Raw genomic sequence first — 18,052 nt, 5'->3', positions numbered from 1 at the left:
TTTTTTTATCTAAAACATTTTTAGATAACATTTCAATTATTTTCATAATTGAAAATAATAAAACCTGTATATTTAATATAAATGATAGAATAGAAAATAAATTCCGTAAAACTTTACTTAAAGCCTTTATATATAATGCACTATAAAGGGCTATTAAAAGGTCAAATGCATTGATTATTTATAATGTGCGTTGTAATACATTATATCTTGTCGTAAATAAATATAACCGAATTTAAAATGCATAGTATAACATTCATAGTATAACAATGAATTGATAAGTGTTAAAATGTATTAACTGTGGTTACAATTATTCTTGAGATTGTACAATGCATTATGCATTACAAGGCATAATTAAAGCATTAAAACTACTTATATAATGCATTACACATTAAGGCTTTATGTAAAGTGTTACCACAAATTATTTTAGCGCAATGCAAAAACATTATTTTTCTTCAACATTTTTTAGATTGTTTATATATGGATAATAATGGTGAACATCAATACTTTGTCTCATAGACACAGTTTTGTTCAGAGTTGTTGCTGGTTCTGCTTTATTCAAACGGACTGTAACTAATTGTGCTTAACCACTGAAACATTCTGTCTCAGAGTATGTACATTTGCTTGAAGGGGCATTATACATGCTCCCTGTCGTATGTCAAAACATCTGGCAAAAGAAGAGCTATAGTCACAGTAATTATTTTCAGGATGTCAGAGCCTTTCACAGAAGAATGGCAAAACGACAGCAGTGGGACCAGATTGTGCTGTTGCTCAAAGGACGCATCAAATATTATAACCCTTTCATGTGATTGTCTAATGAGAATAGACTCGTCAGTGCCTGTAAGGCTGTTTTAAAGCTCAATATTGTTGTTGGAAAGTGAGCAAAGCAAGCGAAGAGTGAAACAACAAACTTGACATTTATGGCGAAGAAAAAACTAATCTTATTTCGTGAATTTATTTGTGAAGTGCTTTTTACAATACGTGTTATTCTAAAGCAGCTTTACAAAAAACAAAACAAAAAACTCCCTCAGATTTTTTAGAAGATGAAGAAATATATACAGCCTATAATAAACCAGATAACAAACAAGTGTGAAATTGAGCTCAAGGTTTAGGTGAGAACATGAAGAAAAACAGGATTTGAGATCCACAAATGCTGACATATTTGTTTTGCATCTGTACAAGACTTTGTAATTAGTAGGGGGCATATATTGATTTAATGGGAATGGTAATTTAGCTGGTAGTGACTCACCTCCATTTCTTTTGTGTGCTGGTGATTGTGCATATTGCAGCAGCTACAGTATTATATTAGAACACATTTATCATTAATTTACTCTTTGAATGGGGAGAGGTGAATAGGTAATTGGTAGGTATAAGGAAACAGGTAATCAGACTGAAGTATCTGTGAAGCTGATGTTTTTCCTGATGCTACAGTGCATGCGCATCCATTCTTTAAATGGATATGAGAGGTTTGACAGACTCCCGGGCCTTTAACTTCGAGTTTCTGATAACAGTCTAGTTGAAAGTGCAGACCACTTCGAACCTCTAAAGCTCAAAGTGTGATAATTATTTTTTTTTTTTTTACAACTTTACCTTTAAGCTTTAACTTCTTGGCTCTCATTCAGCCGGACAAATCTAAGCAAGTAATAATATCCTGTATACAACTTTTTATCATGCAACATTATATCTCACAATGTAATTTTACAATATTTCCCTTAAATGTGATTTTATATCCCATAATTGCGACTTCATTTCTTATAACTGCAATTTTAAAACTTCCGTTGTGATTTTATATCTCACAGGCCCGGTTTCACAGACGGGGCTTAGACTAAGCAAGGATTAGGCCATAGTTCAATTAGGACATTTAAGTAATTTTTTATCAACATGCCTTCGAAAAAACATTACTGGCGTGCATCTTGAGACAAAACGTCTCGGTTACTTATGTAACCCTCGTTCCCTGAAGGAGGGAACGGAGACGTCACGTCGGGTGACCAACGAATTGGGATCTCGCTTAGAGAGACCAATCCACTTCGAGTGTAACTAAACAAGCCAATGCACATTGGCATGTGATTATTGCGTCCAGCTGCCGCTGATCACAGCGTGAGTATAAGTAGGCAGCATGTGCAGCGCATATTCAGCTTTTCGCTGAGGAGCCGAGCCGGTGACCCAGCCGCTCAGCGGTGGTACAGCAGCCGTGGCGACGGGACGTGACGTCTCCGTTCCCTCCTTCAGAGAACGAGGGTTACAAACGTAACCGAGACGTTCCCTTTCAGTCAGTCACTCTAAGTCACGTTGGGTGACCGACAAATTGGGATCCCTACCAAAGGGCCACGGATACTGCCCCTTCCAGTGTCCTGTGGAAGCCTCTTGCGCCCCTACTTTTTGGCGCAGGTCAGGGCTTACCACAAGAAGACCAGCTACTGTGTTATGGCACTACCCACTCAATAAGATTGGATAACTCTGGGAAAACGTACCCGTTCCACTTGGAACAGGAACGCTGCGGAAGCCCAACCTTCCCGAAGGAGGTTCAGAAGCACTTATGCATATGAACAACCGCTTAGGTGCATATGGAAGTTTAGAGGTGATTGTGGCCTCTTGGATAATGGCAGAACGTCTGCTGGGGAAACACGGGCTCGGAGGCTGTACCGTGGACTTACACATATGGAATCCAATTAGGTCTCTACATATGGAACCCAGCCCTCTACCGGTTCTCACGGATTCATCGAGTGAGGGCCTGGCGCTGGACGCCCCGCCGCGTCTGCCTGCCGAGGGAATGGAGGAGCTCGACAGGGTCTACAGTACGGACTCTCTGGAGCAGTTTTAGCAAGCCAACCCGAAACCGGAGCCTCTCAGTGCATCTACCCATTTGAGGTGAGAACACAGGAGGAGACCGGTTCCACACGAAGGCTATAGAATCTAGCGAACGTGTTAGGGGTCGCCCAGCCCGCAGCTCTACAAATATCTGCCAGCGAGGTGCCACGAGCCAACGCCCAGGAGGATGCAACACTTCTAGTTGAGTGGGCTCTCAAACTGAACGGACAGGGCACACCCTGTGCCTGATAAGCCAGGGGGATGGCGTCCACTATTCAATTCTGATGGTCATCCTCTGCTTGGAGACGGCATTTCCCTTCTGCCGGCCTCCATGACAGACAAAGAGCTGGTCTGAGGTCCTGAAGCTTCGCGTCCTGTCAATGTAGCATCTCAATGCTCGGACGGGACAAAGCAAAGCTAGGGCTGGGTCTGTCTCCTCCGGGGGCAGCTCTTGCAGGCTCACCACCTGGTTCCTGAAGGGAATAGTGAGAACCTTGGGCACATAGTCACTATATTAGTGACAAGATGGCGGCGCGAACACATCGCGAGGCTCAGCGTCTTACCAGATTTTGGAAAATAGTGTTAATTTACCTGGTTATTTCACTCGTGTTCGCGCGATCCAGTTATGCGAACTACAGCTATAGTAAACAATCACTTTTGGACATCAACAAACAGTGTTCCAACATAGTTTTAGATCATCCTTTCGACTTCAGCGAACTCCCGCCGGAGCTACTGAGATCACCGCGGACAAGCGGATCACTCGTACCGACCGGAAGTGCTCGGCGTCGGCGTCGAGACCGTAAACAAAGACGGGGAAAGCGTGGAGGGCTGCGTGCTAAGCTAAGGCTAAACCCACATCGACCAGCTCTGCCCAGCATCTTCCTTGCCAATGTACGGTCTCTGATGAACAAGATGGACGAACTAAAGATCTGGACCCTCACACAGAAATGGCTTATGGACTGTAATGTTATGTTCTTCACTGAAACATGGCTCTGCAACGATGTCCCAAACAGCGTGGTGCATATGGATGGACGTGCTCTCTTCAGGGCTGACAGAGTAGCAGCAACCTCTGGTAAAAACAAGGGTGGTGGAGTATGCATTTATGTAAATAAATCATGGTGCAAAGACTCTGTCATTGTTGATACCTACTGCTCTGCTGAGCTGGAGTTCCTGATTATCAAGTGCAGGCCATTCTATCTACCACGTGAGTTTACTTGCATTGTTGCTGCTGCAGTTTATGTACCTCCGGACGCTAATGCTAACGTGGCTATGAAAGAACTCTGTGCTGCTATTAGCAAACTACAAACCCTGCACCCGGATGGAGCCTTTATTGTTGCTGGGGACTTCAATCACTGCACTCTTAGATCTGTTCTCCCTAAATTTAATCAAAATGTCTCCTGCACTACAAGAGGACATAAAACATTGGACCACGTTTATACTAATGTGAGTGATGCCTACAAAGTCACACCCCTCCCCCACCTGGGTCAGTCTGATCACCTCTCTTTGTTCCTGCTCCCCAAGTATACCCCGGTCATCAAACGTGTGAAACCTACAACAAGGACTGTTAAAATCTGGCTGGAAGGTGCTGACTCCACTCTTCAACATCAATTCCAGCTCACAGAATGGAGTGAGTTTGCTGCCCAGGCCACCACAAACTCTCAGATTAACATTGACACTTACACCAACTCTGTCATGGAGCACATCAACAGCTGTGTGAGCAGAGTGACTACACACAAAAAAATAAAAATCTTCCCCAATCAGAAGCCCTGGATGAACAGAGAGGTTCGCCTCCTGCTCAAAGCAAGAGATGCAGCCTTCAGGTCTGGAGACCAGGAGGCTTACAGCTCAGCCAGAGCCAACCTGAGGAAGGGTATCTGCCAGGCCAAACTCACACACAAACAGAAGATTGAAGAACACTTCAATTCTTCAGACCCCCGGCGTATGTGGCAAGGCATACAATCTATCACGGATTACAAACCACCTAACTCTGTGCCCCCCTCCAGCTCTGCCTCCCTCCCAAACGAGCTCAACCACTTTTATGCTCGTTTTGATCAAAATAATAAGGAGATCTCACTCAAAGCTGAGCATCAACCCAGTGAACTGCCTCTCACTCTCTCCACATCAGACGTTTACTCCACTTTGCGTAAGCTGAATGCACGGAAGGCAGCTGGCCCTGACGGAATACCTGGTCGTGTGCTTAAAGCCTGTGCGGAGCAGCTAGCTGAGGTCTTCACGGACATTTTCAATCTGTCCCTGGCCCAAACAACTGTCCCCACTATCTTCAAAACCTCCACCATCGTACCAGTACCGAAACATTCCACTGCCTCGGTCCCTAACGACTTCCGTCCTGTTGCACTCACCCCCATCATTGCCAAGTGTTTTGAGAAACTGGTTGCATCCCACCTAAAATCCTGTCTCCCTGCTACACTGGACCCATTCCAATTTGCCTATCGCCACAATAGGTCAACAGAGGACGCCATCTCAACAGCGCTTCACTCTGCCCTCACCCACCTGGACAGTCAAAACACACATGTGAGAATGCTGTTCATGGACTTCAGTTCTGCATTTAATACAGTAATCCCCTCCAAGCTGATCTCCAAGCTCAGCCAGCTTGGAATCAGCACACCCATCTGTAATTGGATTCTAGATTTTCTGACTAACAGACCTCAGTCCGTCAAGTTAGATAACCTCTCCTCCTCCATCATCACCCTGAACACCGGCGTGCCACAGGGCTGCGTACTGAGCCCTCTCCTGTACTCCCTCTTCACCCATGACTGTGTTCCTGTTTATGGCTCCAACACCATAATCAAATTTGCAGATGACACCACGGTGGTAGGTCTGATCAAGGATGACGATGAATCAGCCTACAGGGATGAGGTGCAGCACCTGGCTGTATGGTGTGCCACCAATAATCTACAGCTAAACACCCAGAAGACAAAGGAGATCATTGTGGACTTCAGGCGGACTAGGAGTCATGCACACACACCCATCTACATCAACGGAGCTGAAGTGGAGCGTGTGTCGAGTTTCAAGTTCCTTGGCATCCACATCTCTGATGACCTCACCTGGTCCCATAACACCTCTACTCTGGTCAAAAAGGCACAGCAGCGCCTTTACTTCTTAAGGAGCCTTAAGAAAGTTCACCTGAATCCCAGGATCCTTGTGGAATTCTACCGCTGTACCATTGAGAGCATACTCACGAACTGCATCTCAGTATGGTACAGCAATTGCTCCGCATCTGACCGCAAAGCACTCCAGCGGGTGGTGAAAACTGCTCAACGGATCACCGGCACCCAGTTAACTTCCATTGAGAACATTTATTATAAGCGCTGTCTGGGCAGGGCAAGAAACATCATCAAGGATGCCTCTCACCCTAACCATGGACTTTTCACCCTCCTTCCATCCGGCAGGCGTTACAGGTGCCTACGCTCTCGCACCAGTAGGCTCAGGAAGAGCTTCTTCCCCGAGGCTGTGACACTTCTGAACGCCACACCACCAATCTAACCTGCACCTGCTTATTACTGCACTGGTCACAGTACTTTAAACACATGCATTTGCACTACTCATATTTTGCACAGACTGCACATCGTTCAAGTCATTACACTATAAACTGTTTAAAGTTGTTACTGTACAAGCACAGTAAACTATTTCTATAAAATATTGCACTACTGCTATTTTGCATAGAATACATTGTTCTATCAATACTTTGCACACTCATCCAGCTGTATTTATTTATTACCACTGTTCTCACGTTTCTGCTGTTCATAATGTGTATATATAATCTGTAATCTATATAATCTACATTGCTCTGTTCATAATGTACATACAATCCCTACATTGCATTCCTATTTTATATTCTGTATATACTCTGCTCAATACTGTATATAGCAATTCCACTGTATATTCTGTAAATCATATCTTCACTTACTCTGCACTTATATGTATATAAAACACTATATTCTTGCACTTCTGGTTAGATGCTAACTGCATTTCATTAGCTCTGTACTTGTACTCTGCATAAATGACAATAAAGTTGAATCTAATCTAATCTAATCTAAAATAGCCAGGCCGGGGCCCCAGGATTACCTGGGAGTCAGCCGGCCCAAACTCTAGGCATGAATCGTCGATCGAAAATGCATGCAGGTCCCCTACCCTCTTGATGGAGGCTAGTGCCAACAGGAGCAGAGTCTTCATTGAAAGAAACTTCAGCTCGACTATCTGCAAAGGCGCAAATGGGCTCTGAGCACTAGAGACAGGTCCCAAGAGGGTATAGAGTGGGGCAGTGAAGGATTTAACCTTCTCGCCCCCCTAAGGAACCTGATGACCAAGTCATGCTTCCCCACCGACTTCCCTTCCACGGGGTCGTGGTTGGCAGCAATTCCAGCCACATAGACTTTAAGGATGGAGGGAGACAGCCTTCGCTCCAACCCCTGCTGCAAGAAGGACAGCACGAACCTGATCGGGCACTTCCGGGGGTCTTCTCAATGAGAAGAACACCATTCGATGAACAGGTTCCACTTCAAGGCATAAGCATGTCTCGTAGACGACGCTCTCGTCGAAGTGATGGTGTCAACTACCTCTTGGGGTAGGTCACATAGAACCTCCGAAGGGACCAGACATGAAGGTTCCAGAGGTTTTCCAGAGTGCAGCCTGATGTGTGCAATCCACTCGACACGGAAGAACCACCGCTGAAGCTCCGGACCACCAGCACGAGAGCTTCCTTGAGAGCGTTGACTCGCAGGCACTCGTAGCAGAGGTCAGGAGCAGAATGATAAGACCGCTCGGCTCCGAAGCGAAAAGCTGAATATGCGCTGCACCTACTGCCTACTTATACTCACGCTGTGATCAGCGGCAGCTGGATGCAATAATCGCATGCCAATGTGCATTGGCTCGTTTAGTTACACTCGAAGTGGATTGGTCTCTCTAAGCGAGATCCCAATTCATCGGTCAACCGACTGAAAAGGAACAAAGGCACTGATATGTTTTAAGATCAGTCAGTGCAAGAAACAGCTCAGAATTACATTTTAGTCTGGGACTAGTCTTAAACCTTGTCTGTGAAACCGTGGGACAATGTAATTTCTGTCACAACAACTCTTGAGAGTTTGGCGTGGTGATGTACATGACAATATTGATGTGTTTGGTCTTGGCGGAATAGATCTGCTACACTCCTGCTGCAGCAGAGCAAGTACCCAGATTTGCTACTGCCAATACATCCACAGCATGCTGCTGTGAGCATGTGAGAAATAGCCTATTGCTGCTGCGCATTTAACATATATGAAATAACCCCAATATATAACATACATGAAATTACCTTGTAGCTGATCTACAGGTGGAGCTGGGGAGGGTGGAGGGTTTCTGAAGAGCGCTGCAACTACTACAGGGAGCACTAGCCAAATATTTGAATGTTAAGTAGCAAGCTCATTGGCTGCCGATATGAAAAGAAACCAATCAGCTGCAGCATGTGCATAATGATGTCATTGTCAGACTGAGTTAGAACCAATCAGACTTCACCATCTAGAGTTTCATGAAAGAACTTTGGCTTTTATTTGTCATAAAAATGTGACTTCCTGTGTCACAATTGTAATTTTATATCTATACATTTTTTTATATTATTTAAATCTCTCACTTACTTATATCTTCTCACTTTTATTCTGTACTTAAACATGTGTTTCCGTAGTTGTGTGAAGTAGTTTTTTGCTACTGATATTGAACAAATCAAATTGGAAGACATTCACAGATTTCAGAAACACAATGAAATGTTGATACCAAGTGATTATTGAAAATGAACATTTCCACATTGAAAGCCACCTGAAATAATTTAATTCTCAAATAATCCTTTTTGGGGCTCACTGGGCAAAAAAAATGGAATTGCCTTTTGTAAGTGTCTAAGGATGAGTAACTCATATATAAGACACACATGCCGCTAGACACCTTTACATGCTGCATGAATTCAGTGACAGTGGCAATATTTAAAGCAAGCTCTTACTTACCATTAGACTCGAGAGACCATCTAACTCCTCCTTTGGTTAATGTCAGTATGGCCAGGATGCTGAGAGCACACTGAACGGACAGCATAAGAAAGCAGAGGTCAAATCAATAGAAAGTGGTTATGGAGTCATGTTTTTCAGGCTTTCAGCTGTTGAGAGACAGCTGCCTAATTTCCAATTCCCGACGGCCTGGACTGTCCGTCGCATTCAGTGGCTTTGGATTGAGCTAGGCACAGAAGTCGCTGACGGATTGACAAGAGAACACAATCTTAAAGAGATACTGAAGCAGTGGCTGCAGACAGACGTGGCTGATGACTAAATAAAAAACAAGATGTTCAGCCAAGTTCATTAATGTTTACTTAGGGGGAACTAAAACACTTCTTACCACACTACTTTGAATTATTATCATTGTTATTGTTGTTGGTCTTGTTTTTTATTTTGCCAATAAAATATAATAATTAATAAATATATAAATATAAATATAATATAATAAATAATTCTGACCTGTAGATATGTTTCATTCAGACAGTGTTCGTGCTTGTTTTTTTCTTCTTCCATAGAATGTTCCTTAAATTGAATTTTCAAAAGCATTTGGTGTCTTTACAGTTGAGCATCCCCAGTTTACAGCAACAGCACATTGCCAATGTATTATTTTCCTGCCGGTTAATGTTTGTTTTTGAAAATCACATTCAAACTGGTTTGCAATATTTCATTCATTCAGAGTCACATATTTGCTCAGCTATAAAAGCCTGCCCATCTGTATAATAATTCTCATACAGTACATGACCATAGAAGAGCAGGATCCTCTAAATGACCCTTCTCTTGGACTGTTTACAGAATGACCCACCCAAGAACATCTCAACTATAGCCTGATGTAACTAGCATAGTTCAGTAAAATATACTTATAAAGCAGTAAAATGTGATTGAAAATTATTAATATGTGGTATGGAACAAGTAAAGATATTGCAAAGTATTTATATCTATAATTTTTTGTTTGTTTGAAAGAAACACAACATAACATGCATCTAACTTAAGACAAACAAACATAGGGTAACATCTTTTCACTACAATTACATAACAATAACATTAGTGTAAAAAAAATATTTTTTCTTATTATTTGCATTTTAGCAGTAATAAATGACCCAGCAGCAATAATTTACAATATTTCTGGTTCATTTCTGTAGAACTGTGTTTAAAATGTTCAAGCCTTCACATCATTCAAAGACTTGCATTAGACAAGAGCGAAATGGTGCATGACAGCAGTTGCTAAGGTAGGATTGGTCACTAACAATTTTAAGGTGTGGCTTAACAAAGGGTATTTTAGCAGTTTCGTTTGGCTCCATAAATGGCCCAAAAATGTCACACTTCACCCTTATGTACTGCTTTTTAAATAAATAATACTGACCCATGTGGTTTTAGTGTGCAAATCCCTGCTGTTTGAATTCATATTTTACAGAAGTTAATCATACACAACGGATATAAAAATGCTCTGCACAGGGATATCTTCTTAACATCATTTTTGCAAGTCAGTTTAGACAGGCTGGAAAAAAATATTGAGCGCAAAAGCTGATAAAGAGGTGGCTGTGAGGGTTTAAGAGATGCTTGTTACTGTCAGACTGCAGACAAACTCTGCTGCTCTCTTTATCTCTCTCACTGAAGAATAGCGAAAGACTCTCCATCTTAACATTACCATGAGGCATCTCTCTCACAAGAAAGCAAGGCCAGATGTCTTTTCTTTCTTCTGTTCTTTTTGTCTTTGCTGCGAGAGTTGATTGTGTGGGTCTGTGTTGATGTTTTGTGCAGGAGGGTCAGCGGAGCAGGCCTGTGCAAGACAGGGAGAGGAAAACTTAACAGAAGATGAGGAAAAGCCGAAGCGTTCTGACTGTGTCACCTAATGAGGTGAGTACTAGTGATACAGAATCATGTATTTCCAAAAATATAAATGTGTTGTCTGCATACATTTGGGTGTTAGTGTTGGGACAAACAGATAGAAAATCATTGATATACAATGTAAATAGCAATGGACCCAGAATAGATCTTTGGGGGACACCTGTGGATATACTATTTGGGGGGGTTGATTTATAATTCTGTATTCTGACATATTGTGTGATTGGCTGTACACCTGCACCAAGAAGGTTGATATTTAGTCCACTTGTGTGACTTGTATCACTCTTACTTTTTCAGTGACCCTTTATTAAGGTTACATCTTTACACCCCTAGGTGGCAACATGAAAATTCGCTCATGAAATTTCACTAATGTGACCACATCATTATGCTTTGCACTACTCTTCTGTGTAGTGTATGAATTTTGTAAAATTATTTTGTCAACCAGGTTTGAAATCTGATGGCTCCTCTTCAGCTTAAGGAAAGCTGCGACTCTCGAGTGCAAGAAGATTTCAACACCCCACACTTATTTTTTCGGTTAAATAAATGCATCATCTGGATATTTAAAATGTCCATAATACAAAAAGGCACAGAACTGCATAGCTATGCAAATTGGAAAGAACCTAATGAGTCAAACATTGAACTGGTTCATTCCAAACACTCATTCAGGAGTGAAGCATGTGAAAGTCATTATGAGTCACTGAATCAACTAGTAGTCAATTCAGGAACTCCATCTCTTAAAATATGATGGTTATTGCCTAAAATGGCTTTATAATGGTTGTTGCAAGCATATGTGAAGATGTGAAAGAAGTGGATATATATCCCTGAGGTTGGGAAGAAAATGACGTGAAAAGGAATGGGGAAAGTTAAGAGAAACATAGAGGAGATGGAGAGGTGCAGGGAAATTGTCCCTAGATAAGAGCTGAGTCAGTGATCCTTGACAACCAGACTGTAGGAAGATGTGTGTCTGTAAAGTTAAACAGTGAAGATATACTGCATTTCCTTTGTCTCTCTCACTCATCCCCTCACTTGTTCAACACCCTTTTTTGACTGTGCAGATCTCTTTATCATCTCTGGCTTCCTCTTGGTTTGCATGCTGCCTGATTTTCTGTATTGTGTCTTTTAGTGCTTTCAACATTTTTTTCTCTTTGTGGTCTTTTGTGTTGTGTCAGTTGACCTTGCAAAAAAACTATCCTTATTACAGAGGATGTAACAAAATATTCAAGATTAACCAAATGTAAATGTTTAATAACCATCATTTTACATCACATAGAAACCAGTATTTACTATATTAGAATATTAGAACTATGAGACCCTCATTATTACTAACCTTGAGCTAACAAACATATACATCTTACAAAGGAGTACACGGTAGCTGGTGAATATCAATGCCTGATGACATTTGGAAGCAGTGTTTGAGGATTATCTAAGGAGGTAAATCAAAGGTCTCTTTTTGACACATGAGGTTTAAAGATTTTAGTAGGACGTTTGTGTTTTGCTGGAGACTTTTCAAGGAAATTATGACATTCATCTTCTTACTCTCGCATGCACACAAAAACAAATGTGTACTGTCATCACACATTAAAGACATTGTGCACTTTATTGACACTTTTTTGTTTGTTAATTTAATTAATTCAAATTTAATTTAATTTGAAATTTTTAAAACAATTAAAATATTATTTTAAATGAATGAGATTAACTCTGTTCTAAATATTTTTTTCTGAGAACTATTTTATGAACAATATTTTATGGATATTTTTATATATTTATTGTGAAACATAATGATACTGGATGATTTTTAGCAATAAAAATGAACGTGTTTGGCACAAATGGCATTTATAGTCCTTATCTCATATTTCCTTAATGTGTTGTACCTTTGATGGTGTTAAACATGGTGTCACGTGGATGGTAACGCATGGAAATGATATGCAGATGAGGTTATGCATAAAACTACGTTGTAAGCTCCATATATGGTGATTTCGGGGAGGAGTCGGGGTGGAGATGCACGTACGCACAATCTTCCCCTGACTGGGATCTATAAAGGGATTTTTACGCAGGTTCTGGCGTAGGCATGGCTTTATAAATCTGAAAACTTTTGTGCATACGCAAAATCTAGCTTTTGTGCCTAAGTCGGATGAAATCTACAGAGAGTTTTATAAATGAGACCCCGGGTCAGTTTGGTGCACACTTTGGTTCAACCGTAATCTCATGAATCTATGAGAATACTTTTTGTGTGCAAAGAAAACAAAAATAATGTCTTTATTCAGCAATGTGTGGGAAGAGAAGAAATGTTGAGTAAAGTTGGCATTTTTGTTTTCTTTGCGCACAAAAAGTATTCTCGTAGCATCATAAAATTATCTTTGGACCACTGATGTCATATGGACTATTTTATCCAAGTCCTTACTACGTTTCTGGGCTTTGAACGTGGTAGTTGCGTTGTTGTCTAACGGGTTTGGAACAACATGAGGTTAAGTAATTAATGACAGAATTTATATTTTAATGCAATAGCCACTAACTGATCACTAAATATCACCTAGTTTAACTGTGTATTTTATGCTTATTAGACTTTCACTCCCATGTGGCATGCTACTTGTGTTGTTCAAGGATTGCTGCCTATGTAGAGCGTTCCAAATTAGCCACTTATTAGTTTCAGTTTGGATGCTGCCAGATAGAACTGCCTATTGTGTATTGTGTTTGGTGTTATGTTCCTCTATGCTCTCTGCTTTCCTTGCTTCTTGCTTCTGTGTTTGCTCCCTGCTTGTCATATATTGATGCTTGACAAACCCTCTTGTTAGCAGCAGGATATGTGATAAAATGCATGTCTTCTCTTTGTGCAATCATGTGTTGGGCTCATCTGATAAAGCCACAGAAACAGTGACATAAACAGTGAAGTAACTGTTATAAATAAAAATTAACGAGTAATAGATGGGAACCCTTCTGCTGCAAAACAGAATTCTGTGGAAAACACTGCCATACATGATGTTAGCAATACTTTGCCAATATAAGCTTCTTTTTACCATTCCAATATAAATCTTATTCTGATAGTAAGAGAGAAAAAGAATCCTGCTGCTGCTTGACATTTATAAGTTAAGTTAAGTTAACTTAAACTTAACTTAACTTAACTTAACTTAACTTAACTTAACTTAACTTAACTTATAAATGTCAAGCAGCAGCAGGATTCTTTTTCTCTCTTACTATCAGAATAAGATTTATATTGGAATGGTAAAAAGAAGCTTATATTGGCAAAGTATTGCTAACATCATGTATGGCAGTGTTTTCCACAGAATTCTGTTTTGCAGCAGAAGGGTTCCCATCTATTACTCGTTAATTTTTATTTATAACAGTTACTTCTAACCCTTGAATTTGATTGACAGAGTGGTGTTCCAAACTTGTTTTCGCAAATGATTTGGCTGTATAGAGCGGTGCATGCTTGACTTTTAAACAAACAATACATTTTATACCTGATGTCATTTTATGGTTGGTATTTCCTGCTGGTTCCTGCCCTTTTGTGATGTCAGGGTTTCTCATAGTTTGCAGATGGCATTTAGCTTGCTAGAGTTTCACCTTGAGGCCTGAGAGTTTGTCCTTGTGTGCTTTCAGATGGACGTCTTTGGGGTGGGCTGTGAAATGAAGTGTCCCTGGTCTCTGTGTAGTTCAATCATGAGGTCAAAAAGTGCACTTCTGTTTCCACTTCATTTGTGTGCAGTGGGGACACAGTCTGTCATCTTTCATGTCTGTTCCTGTCCCTATCTGCATGTATCTTTGGATATTTTCCTAGTCACTCTGCTCAAATATTCCACCAGTTTGCACTCTTTGTTGAGGGATAAATAGCTTTCCAATGCACTGTCTTGTGATGTTGCTTCTGTCCAATATTTGAGGTATTTCTCTGTTTGTGTTTCAATGATTTGGCTTGGTCAACTTAGTTTGGATTGCTAAGCCATGTCTTTGACTAAGCCCTTGAAAGCTTTGTGATGGAAGGTTTGTTTGTCACTATTTTAAGTGCATATGGAATGTAATGGCTATTTTGACTGTCAGTTATTAGTGGATACAATTCTTATTCTGTTACAGGCATTATTTAGAATTCTGCCTGCAGAGTCTCCATTGGGTCTGTCCAATTTATTGAACTTTTGGTTTACTAGGTGAACCCCTGAACTCACATCCATAGTGTGATGTGTCTCTTCTGTATCTCCAGTCACCTTTAATGATTCTCTTTATCTGCTTTGGGATAATGGGACTAATAGTCATTCAGAAAGGTACTAAACATAGTTAAGCTACTTACCTCATTATACAGGATTTGTTATAGGATTACGTGTAATTAGTTGTGAAAGTATGTCTTCTGTACACTTGGGTTTTGTATATAGAATAATTTTACTGTAGATTTATGCTAGGAATTTCAAAAGTTGATTAAAAAAAAGTAACGATTGCAGTCTTCATACCCAAGGAGTGGTAGTAATGGGTAGCAATGTATATATTAACAATATTAATAATAATTGTCATTATTCAATATTAACTTAAGTATTACTATTTAACTAATGGCATATACTTGAAAACGGCATTTTATAATAATAATAATAATAATAATAATAATTACAACAACAATAATAACAATAAATAAATAATAATAATAACAACTTAATGGAAAATGCAACAACATTTAATCATTTTATATTTATTATTATTATTATAGTTTTAAAACATTTTAGTACTAAACAACCATATAAATAATAGTTGTCATTATTTAATATTAGTATTAAACAAAAATAAAAATCAATAAAACTGATAATAAAAATAATTATAATAAAACTGCATTTAATAATAATAATAATTTATATTTTTATTTGAGATTAATAATAATGTTGTTTTTATTTATTACATAACATTTTTAATAAAGGAGTCCATTCAATAACATTAGTTTTTTATTCTGGTGTTGAATGTTGTGAAACTACACTTTTATTGTTAATGACTAGCAGTGATTAATTTTGTAGAATTTTATTGAACTCCATGACCTGAACTAAATGTGTCAGATAAAAGAGACCTACAAAATGTGCAGAGTGACGGGTCGCCAGGACTAGAAATGAGAACTGCTGGACTACTGAATATGATGAAACACTTTTCTCTCAAGTTTTTTTTTCTTTCAAACAAAGTCAAAGAGAGTCAAGCACCATATGGTTGAAGGTATGATTGAAGGTTTGAGTGCCTGTGCTTTGGGTAATTTTAGTTTGAAGGACAAAAAGTTGTCCGTAGAGCACAGGGCTGTTTTATAGCTCGGAGAGCCACTGCATTAGTCTAATGAATTAAAAAAGAACGTGGTCTCGGGTGACTGCAGGCGTTGGCTGTGAGCTGACCGCAGAGTGTTCCAGACACAGGGAATCTCAGGAGGTCACCTTGGCCATCCCTGGTTTGGCTGATTGCTCCGTCGTGCTCCTGTGCTCTCCCTGAGTTCATTTGGGGACAAAATGCTGTAATTCTGATGCACAGACAGGGCTGAGCCAATGGTCTGGATAACATCAACTTAGGAGGACGCTGTCCAATCACAACATGATACGTTTACCATGAGCTAATGTTTGGATCTGTCAAATACAGATTATGTCCTTTGCCAGATGACATGAGCATAGATGCATCTAAATCTGCAAAATATCTCCATATTTGCCCTTGACTGAAGGGGAATCTGAACACTATGTTTAAAGGACACAGTAATATTTCACCCCAAAATGAAAACTTGTTGCTTTTTGGACACAGCTACTAGTAAATAATGGAAGCCTAAGATTTTAAGTCTAAAGGCATCATAAAGTATCATCAAAAAGTACTATATTCCAAGTCTTCTGAAGCCATACAATATCTTTGTGTGAGAAGAAACAAGCCAAAATAGAATCATTATTAACTGAAAATCTTCCCTTCCAGTAAGCTGTTAATCTGATTATCGCTACCACAACTGAAATACTTCTAATCATTTTGATTTATGAATGAATCAGACTGATTGATGTTGTTTTCTGACTCATTCACAAATGACTCATTCACTGTTTAAACCCTTTCAGAGGAGAGATATCAAGATTAAATAACAGGTTAAAATCAGCATGAAACTGTCACGTAGCACTCGGGGCAAGGAGCGAGGAGACACTGAGATTTCCCATCGTCAGGTTTATTTAAGTCCCAAAACACAGAACATGGAGATCGGGGTAAGACGAACCATACCGGACACAGGGGCAGGGAAACAATGGGATTATAAACACTAAGAAATCAACAGGGAAGAACAGAAACAGGTGCGGGGCAATTAAGCAGGGCTGGAGACAAAGGAACTAATGATGACAAACAAGGACAGGAACAGGAAGGCCAAATATGGGCACGAGAGGAAGGGGAAACAAGACACAGGACTGACAGAAACAGTAGTTGCAATAATCTTTTCTTACCTATTGTGATGTATATCTGAATGAAATGGCTTCTTGAATGTGAAAAAAAATGTATGGTGGGAATTGATTTTGTCTGTTTTTAATTGTTTCTGCTTGCTATTCCGTTTAATTACTACAATGTGAGTGACAGGCAGGGAATCGCTCTCCTTGAATTGGTTCTAGTAAAGAGGGGTGTAGGAGTGTTTTCTTGTCTTAGCATCCAGAGCTTTGCAGCTTTGTCTGTTTAGATGAGCTTTTTAGCACCTCCTGTCAACAGTGTTCCTCTTCATAACATCGAGCTCTATTCACTTCTGAGAGTTTTTTCTTGTGGTTCCTGACAGATGATGCAGAAACACTCTTCTCCTTTCCTCAGATGTACTGATGATATCAGTTGCTGGCGAGTTTCTTTTTGCTTTCCAGCCAGTGTTGGTCTGCTAACAAACATCTTCAGCTGCCCACATATCTTCCCATCATACTACCACTGTGTTGGAACAGCACAGCACACAGCATAGTGTGAATGGTTTTACATGCACAGAGCTATAACTGATATATTGGATGTTGCATATAAATAAATTGGAAATTAGGAAAACACTACCCGAATTCCGGAAATGTTTTAAATTTGAATAAAATGAAAACTAAAAGACTTTCAAATCACATGAGCCAATATTTTATTAATACAGTAGAACATAGATAACATAACAAATGTTTAAACGGAGAAATGTATCCACTAAATGAGCTCATTTCAAATTTGATGCCTGCTACAGGTCTCAGAAAAGTTGGCACGGGGGCAACAAAGGGCTGGAAAAGCAAGAAATTTAGAAAAGATTCAGCTGGGAGAACATCTAGCAACTAATTAAGTTAATTGACATCAGGTCTGTAACATAAAAAGGATGTCTTAGAGAGGCAGGTTCGCTCAGAAGTAAAGATAGGCAGAGGCTCTCCAATCTGTGAAAGAGTGTGTAAAAAGATTGTGGAATACTTTAAAAACAA

General features: G+C 40.0%; 1 protein-coding gene across 1 annotated transcript in view; it reads left to right on the top strand.

The window, feature by feature from the left end:
• The window catches only part of LOC306879017 (3',5'-cyclic-AMP phosphodiesterase 4B-like), a 170,679-nt gene that overhangs the window by 25,768 nt on the left and 126,859 nt on the right, over positions 1-18,052 (top strand). The window contains exon 2 of the mRNA XM_079431679.1: positions 10,596-10,691. Within this exon, the coding sequence (XP_079287805.1) occupies positions 10,650-10,691 (42 nt within the window). The 5' untranslated portion in view covers positions 10,596-10,649. The remainder of the gene's footprint in view (positions 1-10,595; positions 10,692-18,052) is intronic.

The sequence above is a fragment of the Barbus barbus genome (genome assembly GCF_936440315.1).
Source record: "Barbus barbus genome assembly, chromosome: 13".
Lineage (NCBI taxonomy): Eukaryota > Metazoa > Chordata > Actinopteri > Cypriniformes > Cyprinidae > Barbus > Barbus barbus.
The sequence above is the reverse complement of the archived record's forward strand: the minus strand, read 5'-3'. Positions and strand labels throughout refer to the sequence as shown.